The 20787-nt window shown below is 37.4% G+C and overlaps 1 protein-coding gene and 1 long non-coding RNA gene across 2 annotated transcripts in view; one reads left to right on the top strand and one right to left on the bottom strand.

Annotated features, from left to right (window-relative positions):
• Nucleotides 1-16329, bottom strand: part of NRDE2 (NRDE-2, necessary for RNA interference, domain containing) — a 30191-nt gene extending 13862 nt beyond the window's left edge. Inside the window, exons 1-7 of the mRNA XM_071426633.1 lie at nucleotides 16115-16329; nucleotides 12244-12352; nucleotides 9963-10181; nucleotides 7779-7928; nucleotides 5034-5496; nucleotides 4433-4835; nucleotides 756-889 (exon numbers count right to left, since the gene is read on the bottom strand). Of these exons, the coding sequence (XP_071282734.1) occupies nucleotides 756-889; nucleotides 4433-4835; nucleotides 5034-5496; nucleotides 7779-7928; nucleotides 9963-10181; nucleotides 12244-12352; nucleotides 16115-16193 (1557 nt within the window). The 5' untranslated portion in view covers nucleotides 16194-16329. The remainder of the gene's footprint in view (nucleotides 1-755; nucleotides 890-4432; nucleotides 4836-5033; nucleotides 5497-7778; nucleotides 7929-9962; nucleotides 10182-12243; nucleotides 12353-16114) is intronic.
• Nucleotides 16330-16555: 226 nt separating this feature from the next.
• LOC139589846 (uncharacterized) lies at nucleotides 16556-20787 on the top strand. Its single transcript, XR_011679145.1, has 2 exons — nucleotides 16556-17678; nucleotides 19700-20787. It is a non-coding gene; the product is annotated as an uncharacterized lncRNA (long non-coding RNA).

Below are 20787 nucleotides of genomic sequence, written 5' to 3'. Positions count from 1 at the left end.
AAGAGAGCAAGAACAGGAGTTTGAGTTTCTGGGAAGACTGTGAGGGAGTGGCAGCAAATTTAATTTTATCCTCTACAGCAGCCCAGCTGCCTAAATGGCAGCCTCTCTACCACTCATTAAAAAGGAAACAGTTCCTAACAGTTCAGTGGGATGATGCTACTGGCAACTAAATATTAACTTCCTTATTATTAGTGGGGTGCATGTGCAACATCCTCCCAAACAAATTAAGAGAAAAAGTGATTTAGTACTTCAACATTTACCAGTATAAGCTGAACAAAATCTTATGGGTCAAATAAAAGGCACTTGAAAGCACAAAAGTGTTCTTAATGTAGCCATCAAATTAATGGAAACAGGTAACAGAGAACCTAAGAAACTTTGGCAAAAACTGTGTGAACTGAAAGATTTTATGTCCTATCAGCTCTCTCCATCACCAGTAACAAAACAACAGCATTTTGGGGGAAAAGAAGCAGGGCAAGTGCTAGCTAGACACAGACATTGGTCAGCTAGCTACATTTTTTCCATTTTAATTATTAAAAAAGATACTTCTATAATATACAGTAAAAGCAGCCAATTGGCCTGTAGTTCCAGAGGACCCACAAGCATTTTTTTCAATGCAAGCATCACCTTGAAGAACCTCTAAGCAAGCTGTTATCCAAAATATTTCCTTATGGCCTTAAAAAGTCATCAACATTTTTCTGGTACAGCATTTTCTGTAATACATAAAGACACACACCCATTTAAATGGAAATTGCTACCTGTCCCCTTGTTGGCAGATCTTTTACACTGTCAGGTTTAAAGAAGGTGAAGTCAATCAGAGCCTGAAACAAAGACACTGCTTTCTCAGAATGGCCAGCCTGTCTCAGAAAGTGGCACTGCTGAATAAATATAGCTGTAAAGAAAAGAAGATTAAAGTTTAGTATTTCAGATTTTGTTGCAAAGTGTTTTATTACAGCCCACAAATATAAAAATACATACACGACATGCTGTAGAACGTAATTGTTTTGGAACAGTATCAAAATCCAAACTATGAAGGGTAACCAGCACAAATGCATGTCAAAATGGTCACAGTTTAATGACCTTTGAGACTGCTCACTTTAAATGTGCCAAAGAGATGACTTTTTATTCATGCCATCCATGCACTGTCCCTACTGGTGGGAAGTTGGACACAATGCTCTGCCCTTCACTGTACCAACATCTGTCAGTGGGTCACAGCCCTCTCTGAAGATACTGGGTGTTATCACAGTGCACACAGGAGGTGATGACAACAAAAATCCTTTTTGCCTCAGTTTTGCACGAGATATTTACACTGATAATATGTAAGCAATATATAATTTTCATTCCAATTGTCATTTCCTTTTTCTGTATGCAAGACCTGAGTCAGAAATCCAGTATTCTGGTCAATATATTACTGCTTAAAAGTAGGGAAAAGCCCTATCCCTCACTCTTCAACAAATTATTTGTCTAACCACTGCCAGATTCCCACTGCACACTGAACTTCAGTCTCAGCTTAGAAAGGGAAGCAAAGTCCCAGTGTTCCTCTCCATATTTTGGACAAGAGTTGGAGAAGTAACAGGTATTATAAACACCTCCATTATGAGGCAGCTCAAGGACACTTCAGTGATCCTCAATCACTCCAAATGACACTCCAGTCTTAAGCACAATAAAAGCTGTTTAAATTGCTTTAAATCATAACAGACTTGCAAAAAACCCCAAGCCCATAAAGACTTAATCACTGACAGCTTGGAAAACAGTAAAACAGTTCTTTAAATACTACTGTTCCTTCACTAAACACACTGTCTTTGGAGAGTTTTAAACAATCCAAATATTAGGTGTCTAGATACACACACGTATCAACACAGGTTAGCAGCAACTGCTCTTCATCATCATCATCTTATATTTAGCCCATGGGAAATTATTTACTACTTATATCTGAATTTAGATACGTATCAGACACATAAAAAACCTGAATTCAGCAGAATATATACACTGGGCATTAAGTAATTTTTTTTTTCTGCAAAGTCAATGATTATTCCTGCTGACAAAGACTCTGGGATTTCTGAAGGTATTTAAACAAAAAAAACAATTATTAAGTTTATAATACAGTCTTCCTAAGTATTTTAACTAATTTAGGCACTGTGTCAAACTGATACTGAAAAAATTGTCCTTTCCTACTCTCCCAACTTCAGAAAGGAACTTTGATTGAAAAACTCTGAATGCAGAAAATGCCTCATCAGGATTTGCTGCCAAACTGGTGCCAAAAATAAATTACAGTGTAAATTTTTCTGCATTAGAAAAAAAAAGGTATTTGATGAAATGCAAAGATCAGCATTTCGTTGTGGCAAAAACTGAAAAGAGCATGAATACATACTTAATTCAGTCCATGATGCTAAGACAATTCTGCAGCTGAACTGACCTAGAAGATAAGGCTGTTTCTCCCCAACCAGGAGGTATAATTTGAAAAACAGAACTCTGTTTACACAGCAAAAATTAAGAATACTTTATATTAATCTGCTTTATATTAACAGTTCCTAGTAAATTTAAAGCATTATAAATTATTATCTCAAAATTTATGTAAAGGCTGATCTACTATTTTAAATTCAGCTTTACCTTTTCAAAATTTTTCAATACTTAAAAAAAACCACCCAGCTATTTCCCAGCAGACAGTACTCCATACTGAGCTGAACACTAGATGGCACAGTTCCCCACTATTTAAAATTAGAGCTCTTACACTTTGTCCCTAGGAAAGGTCAAAGGTTGAAGATATAAACCTAATGTACATCTACAGTGCTACTCACCTCATAATAAGTTTGTGAAATATTCTGTATATTTATCTTAATGAACAATTTGGTAACCTTCCTAATAAGTACAATATCAATTAAAAGTCAGCCCAAGAATTACATAGTTGAATCACAAATGAAGAAATCTCAAATCAAGAAGTCTCCCAGTGAAATTTCTCTAATCCTATAATTTGAATTCTGAAGAGGAAAACTAAAATACTTGAGAATATTCATAAACAAATCACTGTAGGCTTAAGACAGAACAACAAGAAGTTACTTGTGGTTCTGTTCCATTCATGAATTTGAATTCATTTTCATTTTTAGCTATCTATGGATATTGCCAGCAAAAAAGGATTTAGAAAAACATCAATCTAGTATTGGTTAACTTGCTAAAGGAACTCTATTAAAAAAATCCTCATAGCAGTTGACAAACTGCTTCATGAGTCATATACCCTCAAATATGTGCAGGAAAACAAAATGAAAGAAAAACCTTCTTGTTTCCAAAACTAGATTCTGAATCAAACCTTTGTCCTGAGTATCATTCATTTTGGTGAGTGTACAAAGTGACTGAAATATTGGAAATCAGAGACAGTAGAAGCAATTAGAAGCTATCAGGCTGTACAATATGCACTGGCCAATAGAGCATTTTTCCTTTGCAGCACTTTTTGCAGTGCTTGATCCAAGATGAGTCAGCCAAAGACCATATGAGATCTGAACACCTGAAACCAATTTGGTAACCCAGCATCTCTATCTGTTAGTCCAGACTGGATATTGCATAACATCATTGCTCCAACAGGAATTACAGGACTGGATAAAAACAAGAGGCTTCTTGGACTATGATGCACATGAAAAAAAGGACTCCTCCATAATACTATCTTAGATTGAAAATTAATTTTAAAATTAAAAAAAAAACAAGTCAAAAATACTCATGGTGACACTAATCTTTTCCCCTCCTCAAAGTATTCACAAATCAATAATCACAATGACACGCCAAGGTAGAGAAGTAAAACTGAAATGGATAAGTTAAGTCATTTAGCTCCAAATAAATTTAAATACCATGCCAGAACTGAGCATGAACTCATTTCTTCCCTGAATCCACTCCAGCATCCTAACTATCTGAATTATTTTCCTTCCAAGGATAATTATATAATAAATTATAAAGTGGTAGATGCATGCATAGGAGAAACACAAAAGGCATGATCACATGGTATTACAGCTTAGAATTCTCCATCTACACACTAGGATTCTCAAAAAAAATTCACATCAGACTTGTAATGTTCCTCCTCTTTTCTGGATTAAAGTAATCAATTGTAAAACTTCTGAACAAGAGATAATTCTTCTTTTCACAAGTCTCCCTTTTATAAAAGCACATATCCTGGCTGTTGGCTGTGATTCTCCAGTCTTGACATTGTGCTATAAACCACTCAGCACAATAGACTTTAATGGATGTTGTATCATAAACTGTCCTGGGGAAGAGAAGGATCTGCCATATCCATATTTGGTTGGAATATCTGCTTTAATTCTCAGCTAAGAAACCAGGATGCCAGGCATTTTGAAGAGAAGAAAAGCTTCATGCAATACATAGGGAAATCTGTTCCTAATGCAGTTAGCTCCTATGAAGACAATCTGACCATAATATGCAGAAGGAACCTTACCCAGCATAGCTTCTTCAGTGCCAGGCAGCAGAGGGTGGGACACCATGCTGCCATCCTGTACAGCTGCCAGTGTTGTCAAACATTTCCCATAGAGACTGTTGATCTTTGAAACAGAAAAGGTAGTGAATTGACTTTGACAGAACAGAAGGTATTTCTTCCACATCTCTGGATTATTGGGATGTAAAAAAATTAGCTTCTGCCATTCTTTGATCACGGCTGGTGGTTCCCAGAATTCTGTGCAAAGCTTCAGCCTGGCAAGTTTCAGATCAACGTTACTTGGATTGCTTTCAATTGCCCTCTCTAAAATGGCCAGTTTCTTTTCCAAGATTAACTTGAGTGATTTTCTCCTTAATTCCTGCTCTCCGTTACTGGCATAAGGGCTAGGTCCTCTCATTAATTCATCCTAAAACAAAAAGAAACACCATTACAACCTTAGGAAGAATGATCACTAGAATAACAAGAATGCTGACATTTGTGAAGATGAGTTAACAGTTCACTCTTCACCAAGAAAATACATCCAGTTCTAAACAAATGAAATTACAATATAATGTTCATGTATTCATTACTTATAATAAGCAACAAGGTCTGTTAGAATACATACCTGAAAGGAAATAAATTCCATCCAGGCATTAATATCTCTTGGGTTTTCTCTAACTTTCTTGTTATATTCTTCCACTTTTGTCATTAGAATGGAGTTCATGTTTAGCCCAGGCTCTTGAACTGTTTGCTGTGTATTTACAGACTCATTGTCTGCACTCTTGCACCCTTTTCCTTGTAGCCACACTGTGGTTGATGGATCATAAATCCCAAGAGGATTTACTTCTGTTGTGTCAGAAGAATCATCACTTTCCACTTGGGCAACTGGTATAAAAGCAGGTGGATCAGATGGAGAATTTTTATTACAGACAAGAATCCCATCTGTGTTCAGCATCTTCACATTGCTCTTTGTAAAGTAGCGTTCAGGTCGACTCTGTGCCTGCTTCCTTTTTGATGTAGAACTGTCCCAAGTTATGCACTGTTTCTTTGCATCTATGCCAAGACAGGACTCTCCTTTCCTTTTATACCTTGAAAGGGAAGATAGAATTAAACATCTTCTAAAATACACATCAGAAAATATACCTCCTTTTTGAAAGAAATACTTTCTTTTGGAAGAAATACTTTCATTCAAATTAACCCAAATAATGTATGCATATACCTTCAAAAGTTTAGGAACCTGGTAAATTTCTGCTTATTTAAGACTTCAACTTACAAATTCCTTCACTGCCATCACACTTTTACTATCACACTAAGCTTCCTCTGAATTCAACAACATATATCATACTCAAGCAGAAGAAACCCTTTTTCCTTTCCATCATTTTAAACCATATAGACAAACCCAGAGGAAGAACAACAGACATTATTTAGGGTTACTTAGATTAGACTATTTTAAACTGAAAATGAGACACCAGCTGTTCAGTCCAGCAATTTCCTTCTGCATCCCTAAGCCTCTGTCCATTTCATATGCCAAAAAGTGGAGAGGGGTGTGAAGAGAAAAAGAAAGGCCATGTTCATAAAGGCCACAATAATCCTATGGATTAAGACAGGAAAATACCACCTTTAAATATTATCAAAGAATGTAATTTCAGTGGCAGATATAGTGACATGCAACACTAAAATAATACTTTTCATCTCAGAAAATAGCTGACAATCCAAAGGTGATAGAAAATTGAAACAAACTGTAACCAGGCAATTTTATTGCAAAGGCATATAAAGCTACAAAAAATATAACCTATAAATTCTCCCTCCTCCACAAATAATTATATACAGTATTATTGTATATACAGTAAACAATTTTCCTGAGAAAATCAAGAAGTGTACATACATAATGCATGAGCCAACTGCAGGCTCCTTTGGATGGGCTTCTGTATTAATGCAAGGAAATGTTCTGAAGGGTCATCACAGCACCAGTAACTCACTAAGGATATTGAATGTGCAATTTCATCTATACTAACTTGAAATGTAGCATTGCATAGAACAGACACATTTTAGTACAATGTCTGGGTGAAATCTGTTTTCTAAGAAAATACCTCTAGCTTTTTTTTTTTTTTACAATGGTATTAAACTACTCAAGTAAACCTCTTGACAAATCTAGTATGAAATAATCAATACCTTCACTTTCCTTTCAGACACAGAAATGGAACCATAGAGACCAAAAGACAATTTATAACACAACCTCAGATTTCTGACCTCAAAAACACACCTTTGAATTTGCCCCATGCTGCCACCTCCAGATGGCCCTGTAGTTTGCTACACAGAGAATGTTTTTAAGAGCAATGAAAATCATGCACATTATACCCATTATTCATGCCATCTTTTGCCTTTTAAATAATTTGTCCAAAAATTATAGAATGGTTTGGGTTGGAAGGGGCCTTACAGATGATTTCATTCCAACCCCATGGGCAGACACCCTCCACTAGATCAGGCTGCTCAAAGCTCCTTCCAACCTGGCCTCAAACACTTCTAGGGATGGGGCATCCAAGTCTGAGCAGCCTATTCCAATGCCTCACCACCCTCTCAGTAAAGAGCATAAAAAGACCCTCTCCATCTTTCTTGTAGGCTCCCCTCAGGTACTGGATGGAGCCTTCTCTTTTCCAGGCTGAACAACCCCAATTCTCTCAGCCTTTACTCAAAGGAGAGGTGCTCCATCTCTCTCTAATCAATCTGGTGGCCATTCTCCAGACTCCCTCCAAAAGGCTGATGTCCTTCCTGTGCTGGGGACTCCAGAGCTGGATACAGCACTTCAGGTGGGGTATCACCAGGGCAGAGTGGAGGGGCAGAATCCCATCCCTTGTCTTGCTGGCCACACTGCTTTGGATGCAGCCCAGGATACAATTGGCTTTCTGGGCTGCCAGCACATATTTCTGACTCCTTATCCAGTTGCTTTCATCACTGCTCTCATCCCCCAGCACCCCCAAGTCCTTCTTGGCAGGGCTGCTCTGATCTGTTCATCCCCAGCCTGTGCTGATGCCCTGAGCCAGGTGCAGCACCTTGCCATTGTTAAATCTCAAGATCCTTGCCCAGGTCCCTCTGGATGTCATCCCATCCTTCAGGAGCACTAACTGAACTACTCAGCTTAGAGTTGTGAAACTTACTGAGTGTGCACTTGATCCTGCTGTCCATGTCATTGATGAAGAACACATTAGGTAGCAGTACAGACCCCCTAGGGATATCACTTGCCACTGACACTGGTTCAACACCAAGTCAAATTTTGAAATAAGCTACTCAGTTATCTTTTCTCATCTTCTACATAAAAAGTTGCAGACAGACTCAAGTGACTTGGATACAAACAGATACAAACGTTCCATACCTTGCTATGTCCCCACGATACAAGGATTTGTAGGCCCAGTTTGCAGGGTCTGGTTTCTTGTCTATCCGGAAGGTGTCTGCTCTGGGGGCCTGGATATCATCGAGCCAAATGGAACGACTGCTGGTAACACCTGATGCTTTCTTACCTAGACTGCAGACAAGGAGAAGGAGGATATTCTAAGCATTTGTGCACATATTCAGCATTCACATAACCCAAGTTACATTAAATTTCGCCAGTTCACAGTAATTTAACTTACTCAAAGTCATTGTACATAATCCACTCTTGCAAAGTCAGTCCACGCTTTGAAAAAAACAATTAGAAATACCCTAATAGTACCATCAAATCAAAACACTGAAAGTCCTTGCACTTCCAAAAACTGAATTTATGATTATGAAAGGTAATAACCAGATTTAACCAATCAATTTAATCAATAGCTTGGCATGCTATAATTCAAAAGCCATATATTACTACTTTCAAAATTTACTCTTGTCTTGCTAAGATGCTACAATCAAGAAAAATAAGATAACCTGTAAGAGGATTGACTAGCTGTAACTATACCCATGCATTTGATAAAACAGTGTGTATCAAAGTGGTTTATGGATTACAGTTATACAAATTAACTTAAGTGGAAATTGCCACCTGCCTCTGAACTCTAGATAACTGTGAATTTCCAATCTGAATTCATGGTACAATTATGTTAGTTTTAGAGTCCTGAAAAGTTTTCTAAAATTTCACAACACTTTTCATATTCAGAGCAATTTTGTGGTTCAGGTTTCAAAACCAGTCTTTTGAAAATTCAATATTCTCTCAGCATCAAACATTTCTAGAAAGTAGTCAAAAAAGACACCATGAAAGAACTTCAACATTTTTATTCAGGCAAAGCACTGGCTGTCTGGCCCAAACCTGGCAAAACCTGGCCCTATGAACCATGCCCAGGCACCCTTCTAGCACAGATGAGTGATGGGACTGAGCAGATGGGTTCAGCACCCAAATAATTTTTACTGTCCTTCCCAAGTCAAGGAAGCCTTACCCACCACAAGCCAATAAAAGTTGGCTTTTATTGTTGGCTAAAGGAGGGGCCAGGTCGGGCTAGAGGTATCAGACAACACCTGCAGCACCTCTGCCACTCCTCCACAGGGAAACAATGTTACCTAGGCATAGACACAGGCCACCAACCTGCACTTTCAGCTCCTGAGTAACCCCCTTGAGAAAAGCAGTAAATTGGGGGAAATTCAAAGACTACCCAGACTGCATCAATTGTAACAACAATTCCTTAATGTCACCAAACCCTCACTCTATACAGGAGTAGCTATACAGTAGAGCCAGAGCTGCTGATGCCAAAGAAAACACAGGAGCCAGGGAATCAAAGAGAGGCAAAATGGCTGCTCAAACTAGCAAACATGGTGACAACCAGGAGAATGTGACTCACTGCCAGCTGGACAGGGCCACCTTGAAATGTTAAAAACCCAGCAGCTTGAGGAAAGCACAGCTAGGTATGCCAAACCTGGATACTTGCTGCATTGACAGGACCTCTTTTGCTACTCAGACATCCTCATAGTCACTACATGCCTATTTTCTTGCTCTATAAAAACATGACATCTCCACTAATTACATAGTACCTTAGAGCTCCTGGAATTAACAAAGAAGACTTAACAAAACTATTTCAATTGCTCAAATACTCATATAGAAATATTACAAGTAGAAAGTATGAAGTAAAATATATGGATATAAAAGAAGTATTAAATCATAAATTTTGTCTTAAAATGAAAAAAAAAGGAAATGTAAACTCTGTGAGGAGGAAGTTATATTACAAGGCAAACCCAGCCACATATTAATAATTAAAAATGTTTAATGCAATCGTTCTCCAAACCCTCACAAAAGATCAGTGAAAGGAAACAAGATGCTTACAAAAACTGAACGTAAGCCTCTACATGACTTCAAAAATTTATTTCATAACCACCATACCATGCCTTGTTCTGTACAACAGCACTTCACTGAATATTTTAGTCAGTTTTTTATATGATTAAACAAGTAGCTCTAAATCTGTTTCCCTTGCTTTGAATGCATGTTTAGTCAAACAAAGCTTAGAAAAAGATGATCAACCAATGGTAAAAATTTCAGTTGAAGAGACAAGCACAAGAACAAAATGGATTTACATCTTACACAATGTTAATATTTACATACTTTGCTGCTGCTTCCTTTTCACTACTTTTGCCACTTCCTTTGTCCTTGATGTGCTTAGTGTCCACCTCTGATTCGCTGCTACTGGAATCCCCTTTGGTTTTCTTTTTTGTCTTCTTACTGTGGTGATGCTTTTTCTTTTTCTTTTTCCTTTTCTTACTTGTCTGTTTCAGACTCTCATCTGTATCACTCTTCTCTGACAACTCAGATCTGGAAGAAGTCCTGCTTGGAAAAAAGTATATACATTTATATACACTATACAGCTAAGCAGTAAAACTGTTACAGACTAGCACCGTAAGAAAGTTCAGAACATTTTATTCTTTACCTTTATTCTCCCTCTATTTTTTTGAGATGGTAGCAGTAACATATACAGCAAAAGTGAGCTAAATCTGCATTAAATCACAACTACATTTTTCAGCTGCTGGAATTACGGACGGCCAGTCTTAATGTTCTAATTGTCAAGGCATTTAGATGTGTGATCTCTATAAATAACCATCTGTTAACACTGCCAAATTAAAGAAGATGACCGAAATGATAAAATTTCCTAACTTTGCTAAACAGCTTAGGTCATGTTAAAACACTGAGAAGTCTTTCACTGTGCCCTGCAAAAGAAAAAAGTCTGAATTTTTTCCCCTGTTTTTTTTTATGATTTATATAAGAAGTATCAAATTCCAGATAAAAAAAAAAATCAAAGATTCCAGATTAAAAAAATGAAATCTACCAACCAAGAAACAATTTTTGATGGCTACTCAACAAATGTTATCATATAACACAGTATAATGTAATAAATAACACTATGTAGAACAGACAACTGAGTTATTGAGAGATCACACAAAGGACACATAGTTTTGGCAAAACATGTGTATATTATTGTATATTCCACAAAAACTCCAACACTTAATAATCAAATGAATAATGGAAGTCTTCTCTAACCCTTAATAAAAGCAGAAACTCTTTTAAAACTTTTTTTCTACAGTCTTTCAATGAAAAAAAGGACTGACAACTCTCATTATTCATAATATGTCAACAAAAGAAAATATTGTATTTCAGAAATAAGGCATCTCAAGCAACAGCCCTGACAGAATTTTTTTAGGGACACTAAAGAAAAAGAAACCAAAGAAGAACCATTAGCAGACCTTTAAAACAAACATGCACATTTCTGCAAACCAAACAAAGCAAACCCTCTCAAAACCACCTACCAGGTTGGAGCAATTACTTTTTATTGAACTGAGATGTAACCAATTAGTTTTTATTAAAGCAAGTACCCAAGTAATAGGCAAAACAACCCCCAAACAACAAACACCCAAACATTTTTCTGCACACTATTTTTTGACAAAGTCCTTTTCAAAGATAAAATTAATATGGTAGATTTATTACGTCATTCTATCTGATGGTAACTTGCAAAATCCTTAACTTTATGACATGAAAGTCCTAAAAAGATTTGAAGAAATGCAGCAGAGTATATGACTGATAAACAAAACATTGATTGCATTTCAAACACACAATGCATGTAAATGCAAGACTAAGTATGGAAAAAGATGTGCTTGGTATTATAAAGATATTCTCTATCATGACCACCAACAATCAGCATAGACAAGGGAGCTTGTATCAAATTAAGAGAGACTAAGGTATTGAACTTGACAACTACAACCTGACTGAATTCCCTGTTGAGTGCTAGTTACAGTGTAGATAAGCCAAGCACCCAGCCCAGTGAACATATTAAAACCAGATCTTCAGCAGATGGCTGCTTAAAGCTCATTTCTGCAAAAGGATATATATAATCACCCACTTCAGCTGACCAGCATGCTCTACAGCCACACTCAACTTCATATATGTAATATTTCATTAGTTCACATCAGCAACTGTTTTTCAAAAAGTAAAAAACTCAACGGTGAAATGGCTGATTTCTCTGGTTTCCCCAGAGAAGGCACAAGATGATGCTTAATCTTTACATTATTTCAAGGGTCACTTTAGACATTCAAAAGCTAATAAAGAATGATGATTGCTCAGTTCCCTCTACATTCCAAAATAACAATCATTTAAATGCAGCTCTGAGAAAAAGAAAATAAGAATGTAATTGCATACACACAATTTCTCATTATTTTAAGTTAAAAGACATGGAAGCATTATTCATTCTTTTACACATGACTCAGTTCAGGCATTTTTAAATACTGAACAATAGAATGAAAAGCAGCTTTTAGCTTCTGAATTTGGTCTCATGTAACAAAAGATAAGCAGGACAAAAGAAAGAAGCTATTTCAAAAGACATTGAAGCACATTCTACCTTATTAATGGTGATTTTTCAGGAATGAGATTGGCAACTTCTGTAGAGCGCTGGTGCAGTAATAGTGCATCTTCTGCAGAGAAGCTTGGGTTACTAAGCCAGTCTAACTCTGTAGGTAAAACAAAGTGTGAGATCAATACAAATTAGGCTGCCATGCTTTTTAAATTTGGGGGTTAATCTAGTCAGCAGACAGTTAAATTCACAGTAAATGTCACTAAGTCATGTGCAATAACTGAGCATACTGGAAAGCACTCAATGAAATTTCATTTTAGCTCAAACTGAAAGCAGACTCCATGTTTAAAACCCAGCTCTATACATAAAAAAAGAATCTATCTAACATTCATTTTTATGATTTAAAGGTTCTAACTTTATATATTTATAGACTGTAAAAATTTGTTATATAAGATCGTTTACTGTATCATAATATATTTACTACTATATATTGATTACACATTAATTTCTATATACAATATAAAATAGAATTAGTTACATATTTTAAAAATGAAATTTAAAAATTACAGAAAAGCCTAATAAAACAAAAGGTATAGTTAATGAATGTGATAACGCTTATACAAACTAACAAAAGTGTACTTTACTGACTGTGTGGAAAATATTTTTAACACAGTTTTATTGATAGGCACATCCATTACTGAGAAGACTACTCAAGTGTTTTATACATGGCTAAAACATGGCACTGGATTCTCAGTTCTCTAACCACTGAAATATCATTAGACTTTTCAACAGTGTGAAAGAAAGCTATTTGATGCTAATTTGGATACACTAGTCAGCATTAAGCATTCTGCATCTAAGTCACCAGATAAGATCAGACATGGACAGAACATGGAAGAGAAACTTTTTGTCACAATTTTACAGATATTACAAGTTTTATAATGATTTTCACAGGGTTTTCATATCTAGAATTCCTTTAAGCATGTGAAATTTCTTTGCTATTTAACAACAAAAGTTATTTTGCATAAATACAGAACTTAAAAGCAGTCCCTCCAGTGCCACACTGACAGAGATAACATGAGGAACAAATTTGGTCTCCCTGCCTCTCCTCCAGGCTTTTTACAATCACTTTTTTTTTTTCTTCCTGTCACATTCTTGTCTTTGTGCTCTTGACTACACTGACCTCTACTCCTTAAACAACAAGAACTCACTGTCTATCAAGCCATATACCCTCCTCCTTTCAAAGTATTTATTTCAGAAACAGAATTTTGGTATGAAAAGCTTTCTTCTGTCTCATATCCCTGAGCTGTTGTCCACAAAAGGATTTAAAGCAGAGTAGGCTGCAAAACAGTTTGTTAACCTAAATTAAACACATCAAGAAATACAAAAAATAAAGCAAAGCTACAGTGTGTGCTTCCCACGAGTCCATCCCCATTACAAAAGGCCCCATGAGGAGTGATCACCTCCCTGGCCCTTGAGCCTCCATCTCTGTGCATAGGAGAATCCACAATTCATGGCACTGTCAAGACCAAAACACACTCCACATGTCCAGCCAAAACCAACATGCTGCAGAACACCACCATGCACCATTTCCCAGCCTGTGCCTGGAGCTTGGTTCTACCTGAGCAGGTAAGATCAAACTGCATCTTTAATGCATTGAAGAATCACTCTGTGAAAATCAAGCCCTGTGGCACAGTCAATGCACCTCTGTGGCTACAGCAGGGAAGCTCAGAATTCTCCAAGTACAGTATCTTCTGAAGAATTTAACCAAACTGACCTAATACTCAGAAAGATAGGAGCAATTTTTGCCATTATGCAACATTCAAGTTCAAACTGCTTGCAAATAATCTCAAATGTTCAGTTAGCTGGATGCAAGCATTTCAAACATCACAATGCATTCCAAACTTTAAAACACTATCTCTTCACTTGTTAGGCTTTCTTCTTGGGGAATGTCTAAGAAGTTTATAATTTTTGCAGAGGAGATATAAAAGACCTATTTTTCAATAATATGCATGTACTTGTTACATGCTTATGAGCAACAGCAATCGAATGACATTCTCTTTATACCTTCTCAAGCAGAAAGAAAAATTAAGAATTTACAGTGCATGTCTACAGAGACAATTTTTAAGAGTTACATGAAGTCTTTTGATGCCTCTCAGGATCCTGAAAATCTGCTTTCAGCAAAATTCACTGCATTGTCTGACCTACAGCATAGTTCATATGCAAATAATGCTTTCTAATGTCAACAGGGTTACTTATCACCACTGCTCTCTTCATGGCTACACATACATTCACAGTTTATCTTCTACCAAACACTAATTAAGCCTGACAACAACATATGCTTGTATCAAAGCATATAGAAAATTGCAGCACCCTAGTGGCTGCTACAACTCAGCAATTGAGCAGCATAGGAAGCATAAGCACCACTTCTGTTTCTGTTTCAAACAGCACTTCCACTTCAGAAATGGTTTAGGAAAGTTTTTAAAAGTATGAGACAGAGTGGTTGCTGCATGAAACATGACCAACATATATACATTATTACTTCAACTTTTACAGTAAAGCTATGAAGCAGTCCTAAATGTCTGCTAAAAGCACCTTAGTTTTACTTAACATTAAAATCAAAATACTCTGGGATCTCTGTATTATGATGCACTTTGGCTTCACATCAGGTCTGAGCAGAGAACCATCTATCAGAGAGACAGATGCCTGTCAAGTTCTCAAGTTCTCACAAGCTGAATGTGTGAAATTTGATATACACTGCCATAAATGTAGTTCTGAGTTAATATTTAATTTTTATAACTCACATTAAAATGTCGTTGTCAACAACAAAGTACAATATTTATTAAAACATAAACCAAACAAATTATGTTCCAGGTTTGTCAATAATTCTCACAGAAAAAGCTTTCAGTATACCAAAATGTAAGTCATATGCAGTGCTAACAACTGAAATCTGGATCCAAAAGTCAGTCTTACACCTTTTTCTGTATAATCTGATCTTCCAGACAGTGGAAGGTGGCCTGAAGCGACATAGGCTACTGTAACAAACTTAAAGGCTAAATTCCTAAAGTTTTAAAATATAACCGAAGTCTTATTACCAGAAAATTTTACTGTATCTCTGCCTGACAGAGCAGTTCTTCTATTCCTACAAACTATAGTTTGGCATCTTATTATGTCCACTACTCCCTACCCCAAATGTCAGAAAGGATCCTGAATGCAGCTAGAACATCTCTGTACAGGCAGAGTGAGTATCAACCACTGCTATGCCATCAGGGGTAATGCAGAACTGGCTAGAACAAAAAGCTAATGCACCATACGACTGGACCAAACACACAAGAAATGGAGCCTAGGGAAATAATTCTTTGGTTTCCTTTTGCTGTGGTGTCCAGGGAATGGGAAGATTTAAGGGTGGCAAGCAAAAGGAAGGGTTAGTTTAAATCCCGTTCAGCAGAATAAATAAACTTAGTACCTACTTCACCGCTTGGCGTTACACCAGAAAGTGTTATTTACTTTAATATTATTATTTATTTTATTAAAAGTATAACTCGCTAGACATCAACAGTCAATGTGATACAATGAATCACAACCTCACTTGTAACCTTCCAAGAAAGTCCTTTCCAACTATGATGTGGCTTAATAAGCAAGGAATTAAAAAACACTTTTCAAGACACCCAAAGCTAGTGGAGAAAAAAGAAAAAAATAAAAAGAAAAGAAAAAGAAAAAGAAAATAACAAAACTAACGATAAACCCAAAGCCCCCGTGCCGCGCTCCGCAGCCTCTGGGGGCGATGGGCCCGGGCCCGGTGGCAGCACCGCCCACGCCGCCGCTACACGGCGGAGCCAAACACGGCCGGAGGGGGCCGGTGGCGGGTGCCGGGGGCCGCTGGAGAGCTGTTAAGGGAAAGACGGTTCTCCCAGGACTTTACCTCTCGTGGAGCCCTCGGAGCTGCCGGCGGGGGGCTCCCCTGGCTGGGCGGCCCCGGCGAAGGCCGGGAACAGCGCCATGTCCCGGCGCCGCCGCCCCCCGCCCGCGCTGCCGGCGGCAAGATGGCGCCGCGGCGCCGAGCGCGCTGGGAGCGGTAGTTCTTCCGCCCAGCCCCAAGATGGCGGCTGGGGGAAGGAGGGCTCGGCGCTGGGGTCGCTGCTGTGGCCGGGCGGCTTTTTGTGGGACTCCGCGGATTGTGCGCCTTACGCCGCCGCACTGCGGGACTGGAGCAGGGAAGTGCTGCGGGAAGAGGCGGGAGCAGTTTCCAGAGCCAGCCCGTCCTTCCCACCGCCCGCATCCCTCATGAAGCTCCCGGGACAGAAGGCCCGAGCGGTCTCGGGAGCCGGGAATGCTCGGCAGTGTTAAAGGCGCTGCTGGGAGAGGCCAGGCGGCCTTTGCTGGTAACCAGTGCATGCCCGGAGCGCCGGCCAGCCTGGCAGCCTGTCCCAGCACGGGAACAAATAACCCCCTGACCCCGGAGCCACCCTGCGTGTCCGATAGCATCCAGGAGCCTGCCCTCCCCTAAGGAACTGGAAAAATCATTTTTTATGTTTTTCACTTTGTGCTTTCTTGGACAGGATGTTCCGCTTCTTAATTATGTATTGTCTGAAACAGTATTTCCTTTTTTTCCTCTAGCCAATGCCTGATTCTTGAATTGTGAGGAAAAAATAAGCACCCTATTCACTTTTTCTGCAAAATTATATACCCTATTAATATACTTCAGTATTCTTCTTTGACTATTTTGAAAAGTTTGCCTATTTGCTTTGTATGCTAAAGCCACTCCATAATAGTGTCCTTGTTGAATTTCATTCGTTCTTCGAAATTCTTACTAATACTATTGCATGACCACAATTTCATGCAATGATTAAGGTGTACAGTGAGTTTAGGGATTATATGGAATTACGATGACTGGTTTGTTTTGTGCTCCTTTTCCAATGCCTTCTGATCATTCTGTTTGACTTTTGTCTTCTCCTGAGCTCCAGAATCTGTCAAGAGACCATTTGTGATTGGCAAAAGATAACAGTAACTACTGTTTCTAGATGATAGGGTTAGCTTCCCTATACACACTGCTTCACATATACCAAACTGACTATTTTGTCATTTTATAATTCATCTTTTAAAAACTTCAGTGACCTTTCTCAGTCAGATTTCCAGTTGATTGCTGTGAATACCTTTGCACCATCTGCACACTTTGTCAACTCCATGGTCCCTGCATTTGCAGCCCTTTTTTAGATGTTGATGACTTCATCCTTTAGAAAACTCTAAAATTATTTCTTAATCCTTGTTTCCTACCTTAAGTTTATTATTAGTTCATAAAATGCTATTAATCAACAGGAGATAAGTATGAAAGTACAGAGAGAAGAGGATTCAGAACAAAGCAGTGATCTGATCATGGACACTTATAGTCTGGAAGTCACCAAATGAGTGTGGCCTGATTGCACACTTGGAAAGTTTGTCTTTAAGTGTACACTCACCTACTGATGTGGAGCCAAGTTTTTGTTCAGGTATGTTATCATCTATGAAGTTTTGTAGTAAAACATTAGAATGTAGAAAATGTAGTATTCTATATAATATATAGCAATATATATCCACCTAGAACTCATACAGGAGATATATATCCACCTAGAACTCATACAGAAGACATCTAAAAGAAGCACATTACCAATTTTGAAGAGAGAATTACAAAATAATTATCTTGCCACATGCATGTTTCGGCCTTTATCCTGAGAACAGAAAATGTATGTAATTTTGCAACCTGCAGTTGTCTTTCTGTCTGCCTGGCATAATTTCTCCAAGTAGTTTTAGAACTCATGATTAGTATCAACCAAATTTAAAAGAAGGTTCCATGTTACTACATTACTGCAAATCAAATGAGAACAGATTGGAACTCAGAGCAGGATTTTGAGTGGGAGCAAAACTCCAATATGCATGCAGTTCACATTGGGAGACTGACCTACTGAGAAAGTTGAGGCAGAACTCTTCTGTTAATGGAAATATTTCTTATAGTCATATTTGGATAGTTCCTGAAATATGCCAATGTGTTTATTTTGCATACTTCAGCAATGGGAAAACTACCACCTATCTACAGAAGAATAATTATTTCCCTCTTCTCTTATGAGTGAGACTCAAAGCCCTTTCAAGATTTTGATGCTCTAGTGCAAGATAAACTAAATAGATTTAATAAAAAAAAAATTAGTCAATTTGCTGAATGTAATTTTTCATATAGTCTCTGAGCTGCTCACTCTGATGGTAGCTAATGGTTTCTCAACAAAGACAATAGAGAAAATGTGCTTTTTGAGAGTAAAGCAAATGGCCAAAGAGAGAGTTTATAAGAATCCTAAGCACAGATTTATGCCATGTCCCTGAAAGTAAAACCAAATTATGGCAAAAGGATGAGAAGGATACATTAATAAACAGTTATTGTTGCCATACATCTGGTACTGTGACAAAGAAAAACCCCAACCAAACAAACATATTTAACACTACCACAAAATTGAAAGCAGTTATCTTCCATTATCACAAATGAAGTTAAACTTGTGTCAATGTTGCTTTTAGATTATTACACAAGTAGTTACTATTTAAAGTTGGCCCTGTGGTAAAATTTCCTGCTTTGACATTTCCTTGTACTATTGAGTGAGCAGTGTTCATGCTGATGAAGTGGAGTTTTCTGCAACATATCCAGTGTATTAAATAAATTGGTTGCCTCAATGCAGTTGAGCCACACTTTTCCTTAGGATTCACTAAAAAGCCTGACCAAAGGACCTCTTGATGTCTAGAGTAAAGAAATACCCAGCAGTTTCTTCAGTTCTATCCTAATAAAAGCAAACCATCAAGCCTTTTACATTACAGACAAAACCACAGTAGCTGCATATTTAGCAACAAATTTCAATTACTAGTGTTCTCTTCAGTTTTACTTATCTGTTATATTACTGGTACAATAAGTATTCTAGGTGATGATATTGTATAATACTGCTATTACATTTAATGCATCACATTTTCTCCTCAAAGGACCTACTTTGCAGGTCAGTATGTTTATGCTTCCTAGAGTCTTTTATACAGAGATTTTGAAAACTACATTATAAAAATGCAATTCTACTGCCTTCTTACAATGTAATAAACAATACCTGAATAAAGTCTTAGCAGTTTAAATTATTAATAAAATAGGGCTATAAAATTACATGTGAAAGGTGCAAACATTTTTCCTTCCACAGACAAACTTAAACAGAAAGTAAACATATACAAGTTGATGGATGCATTATTGCTAATATTTTCACAAAGGCTGTCAGGCCCTCTTTCTAATGCTTTAATAAATCTGGTGGTTTATTTACTGATCCAAGTCCTATCTGTAAAATCTTCACTTATGAAAAGCTTGCTGGGCTATCAAATGCTTGCTGGGTGGATCAGTTATTGCAGGTATATTTGTGATGGACATATGTAATAAAGATAACTGGTTCAGTTCAGATATGCATTCAGATATGCTACACTTCAAAAACTTAAAGGAGTTCTCCTGACTTGATTTTTTCAGGCAGCATGGAAGTGCTGGTCTTGAACTTCAAATTGAAGCCATGGTCAGACTGATCCTGTAGGCAAGTTTGAAATATGTGTACACTGTTCCACTATACAAAACAAAACCAGCAACAACATTATTATGAAAAATCTGTATCAAAGCCATATTCTAGACTGGTCTGTGAGGTGTTTAGACATAAACCTCAGACTTGTAAAATATTTTAAATTCTGCTATGTATTCATGTATGCATATGTGAATATAAGTCTGTATTTCTATATCATTCCAAAAAAAGTTCCCAGTACATTTACTGGGAACAAAGCACATTAGGAGAGGAAGGAGGTATTTTGCAGACATAAGCATATTTTGTGTGCTAGAATGGCCCACTCGCATTTTATACAAGCCTTCTCAGGGTGAAGACTAGAGAATTTTAAGAAATCCAGAATGATTAAAACTTCCTATACATATCCAGACCCATACCATTTTATCCAGTTTCTTTTTGCAGAGAAAAGATGAGAGGAATTTTAGTTCTTAAAAAAATACAAACCAAATCTACCAAACAAAACACCCCATCCCAAATCCACCCTTATTTTTGGTCTATTTTTATATTTTGTACCCTGTAGTTATTCCACCTTTCTTTTTAAAATACCATAGGAATAGATCTTCCTTTAAGAAAAATGCACTTGACATATTTCTTTTATTCTCAAATCAAAAGAAGTGTTAAATGCTAATGTTAAAGTGTTAATTTGGTCAGAAAACATTCAACTTACTGCATAATTTTGAGGTGACTTTGTGACATTATTTGTGCAGCCATAGGTGAAGCTTCCAGTTACTGTAATGAGGTGGGGTTTTTGGTGCCTTGGGATCATAGGATCAGGTTTTAATTTGGAGGAGGAGTCATATTCCTAATGAACCTTTCAAAATGCAGCCTATGAAACAGCATGCTTAAATAGTCAGTATTGTAAAAATAAATAAGCTATACCAACAGTCAGGATTTTCTGTTGTGTTTAGCTATTCTGCATTTCCCTGGATTTAATGATTTCTTATGTAAAACCCATGATAATTTCTCATTAGGCTTTTCCCCAAAATAAAGTTGATCTTGCCATTTA

This window comes from Agelaius tricolor, unplaced genomic scaffold (assembly GCF_023055355.1).
Source record: "Agelaius tricolor isolate 1412-34295 unplaced genomic scaffold, bAgeTri1.0.p SCAF_5, whole genome shotgun sequence".
Classification (NCBI taxonomy): domain Eukaryota; kingdom Metazoa; phylum Chordata; class Aves; order Passeriformes; family Icteridae; genus Agelaius; species Agelaius tricolor.
This window is presented reverse-complemented; position numbering and strand designations above follow the sequence as displayed.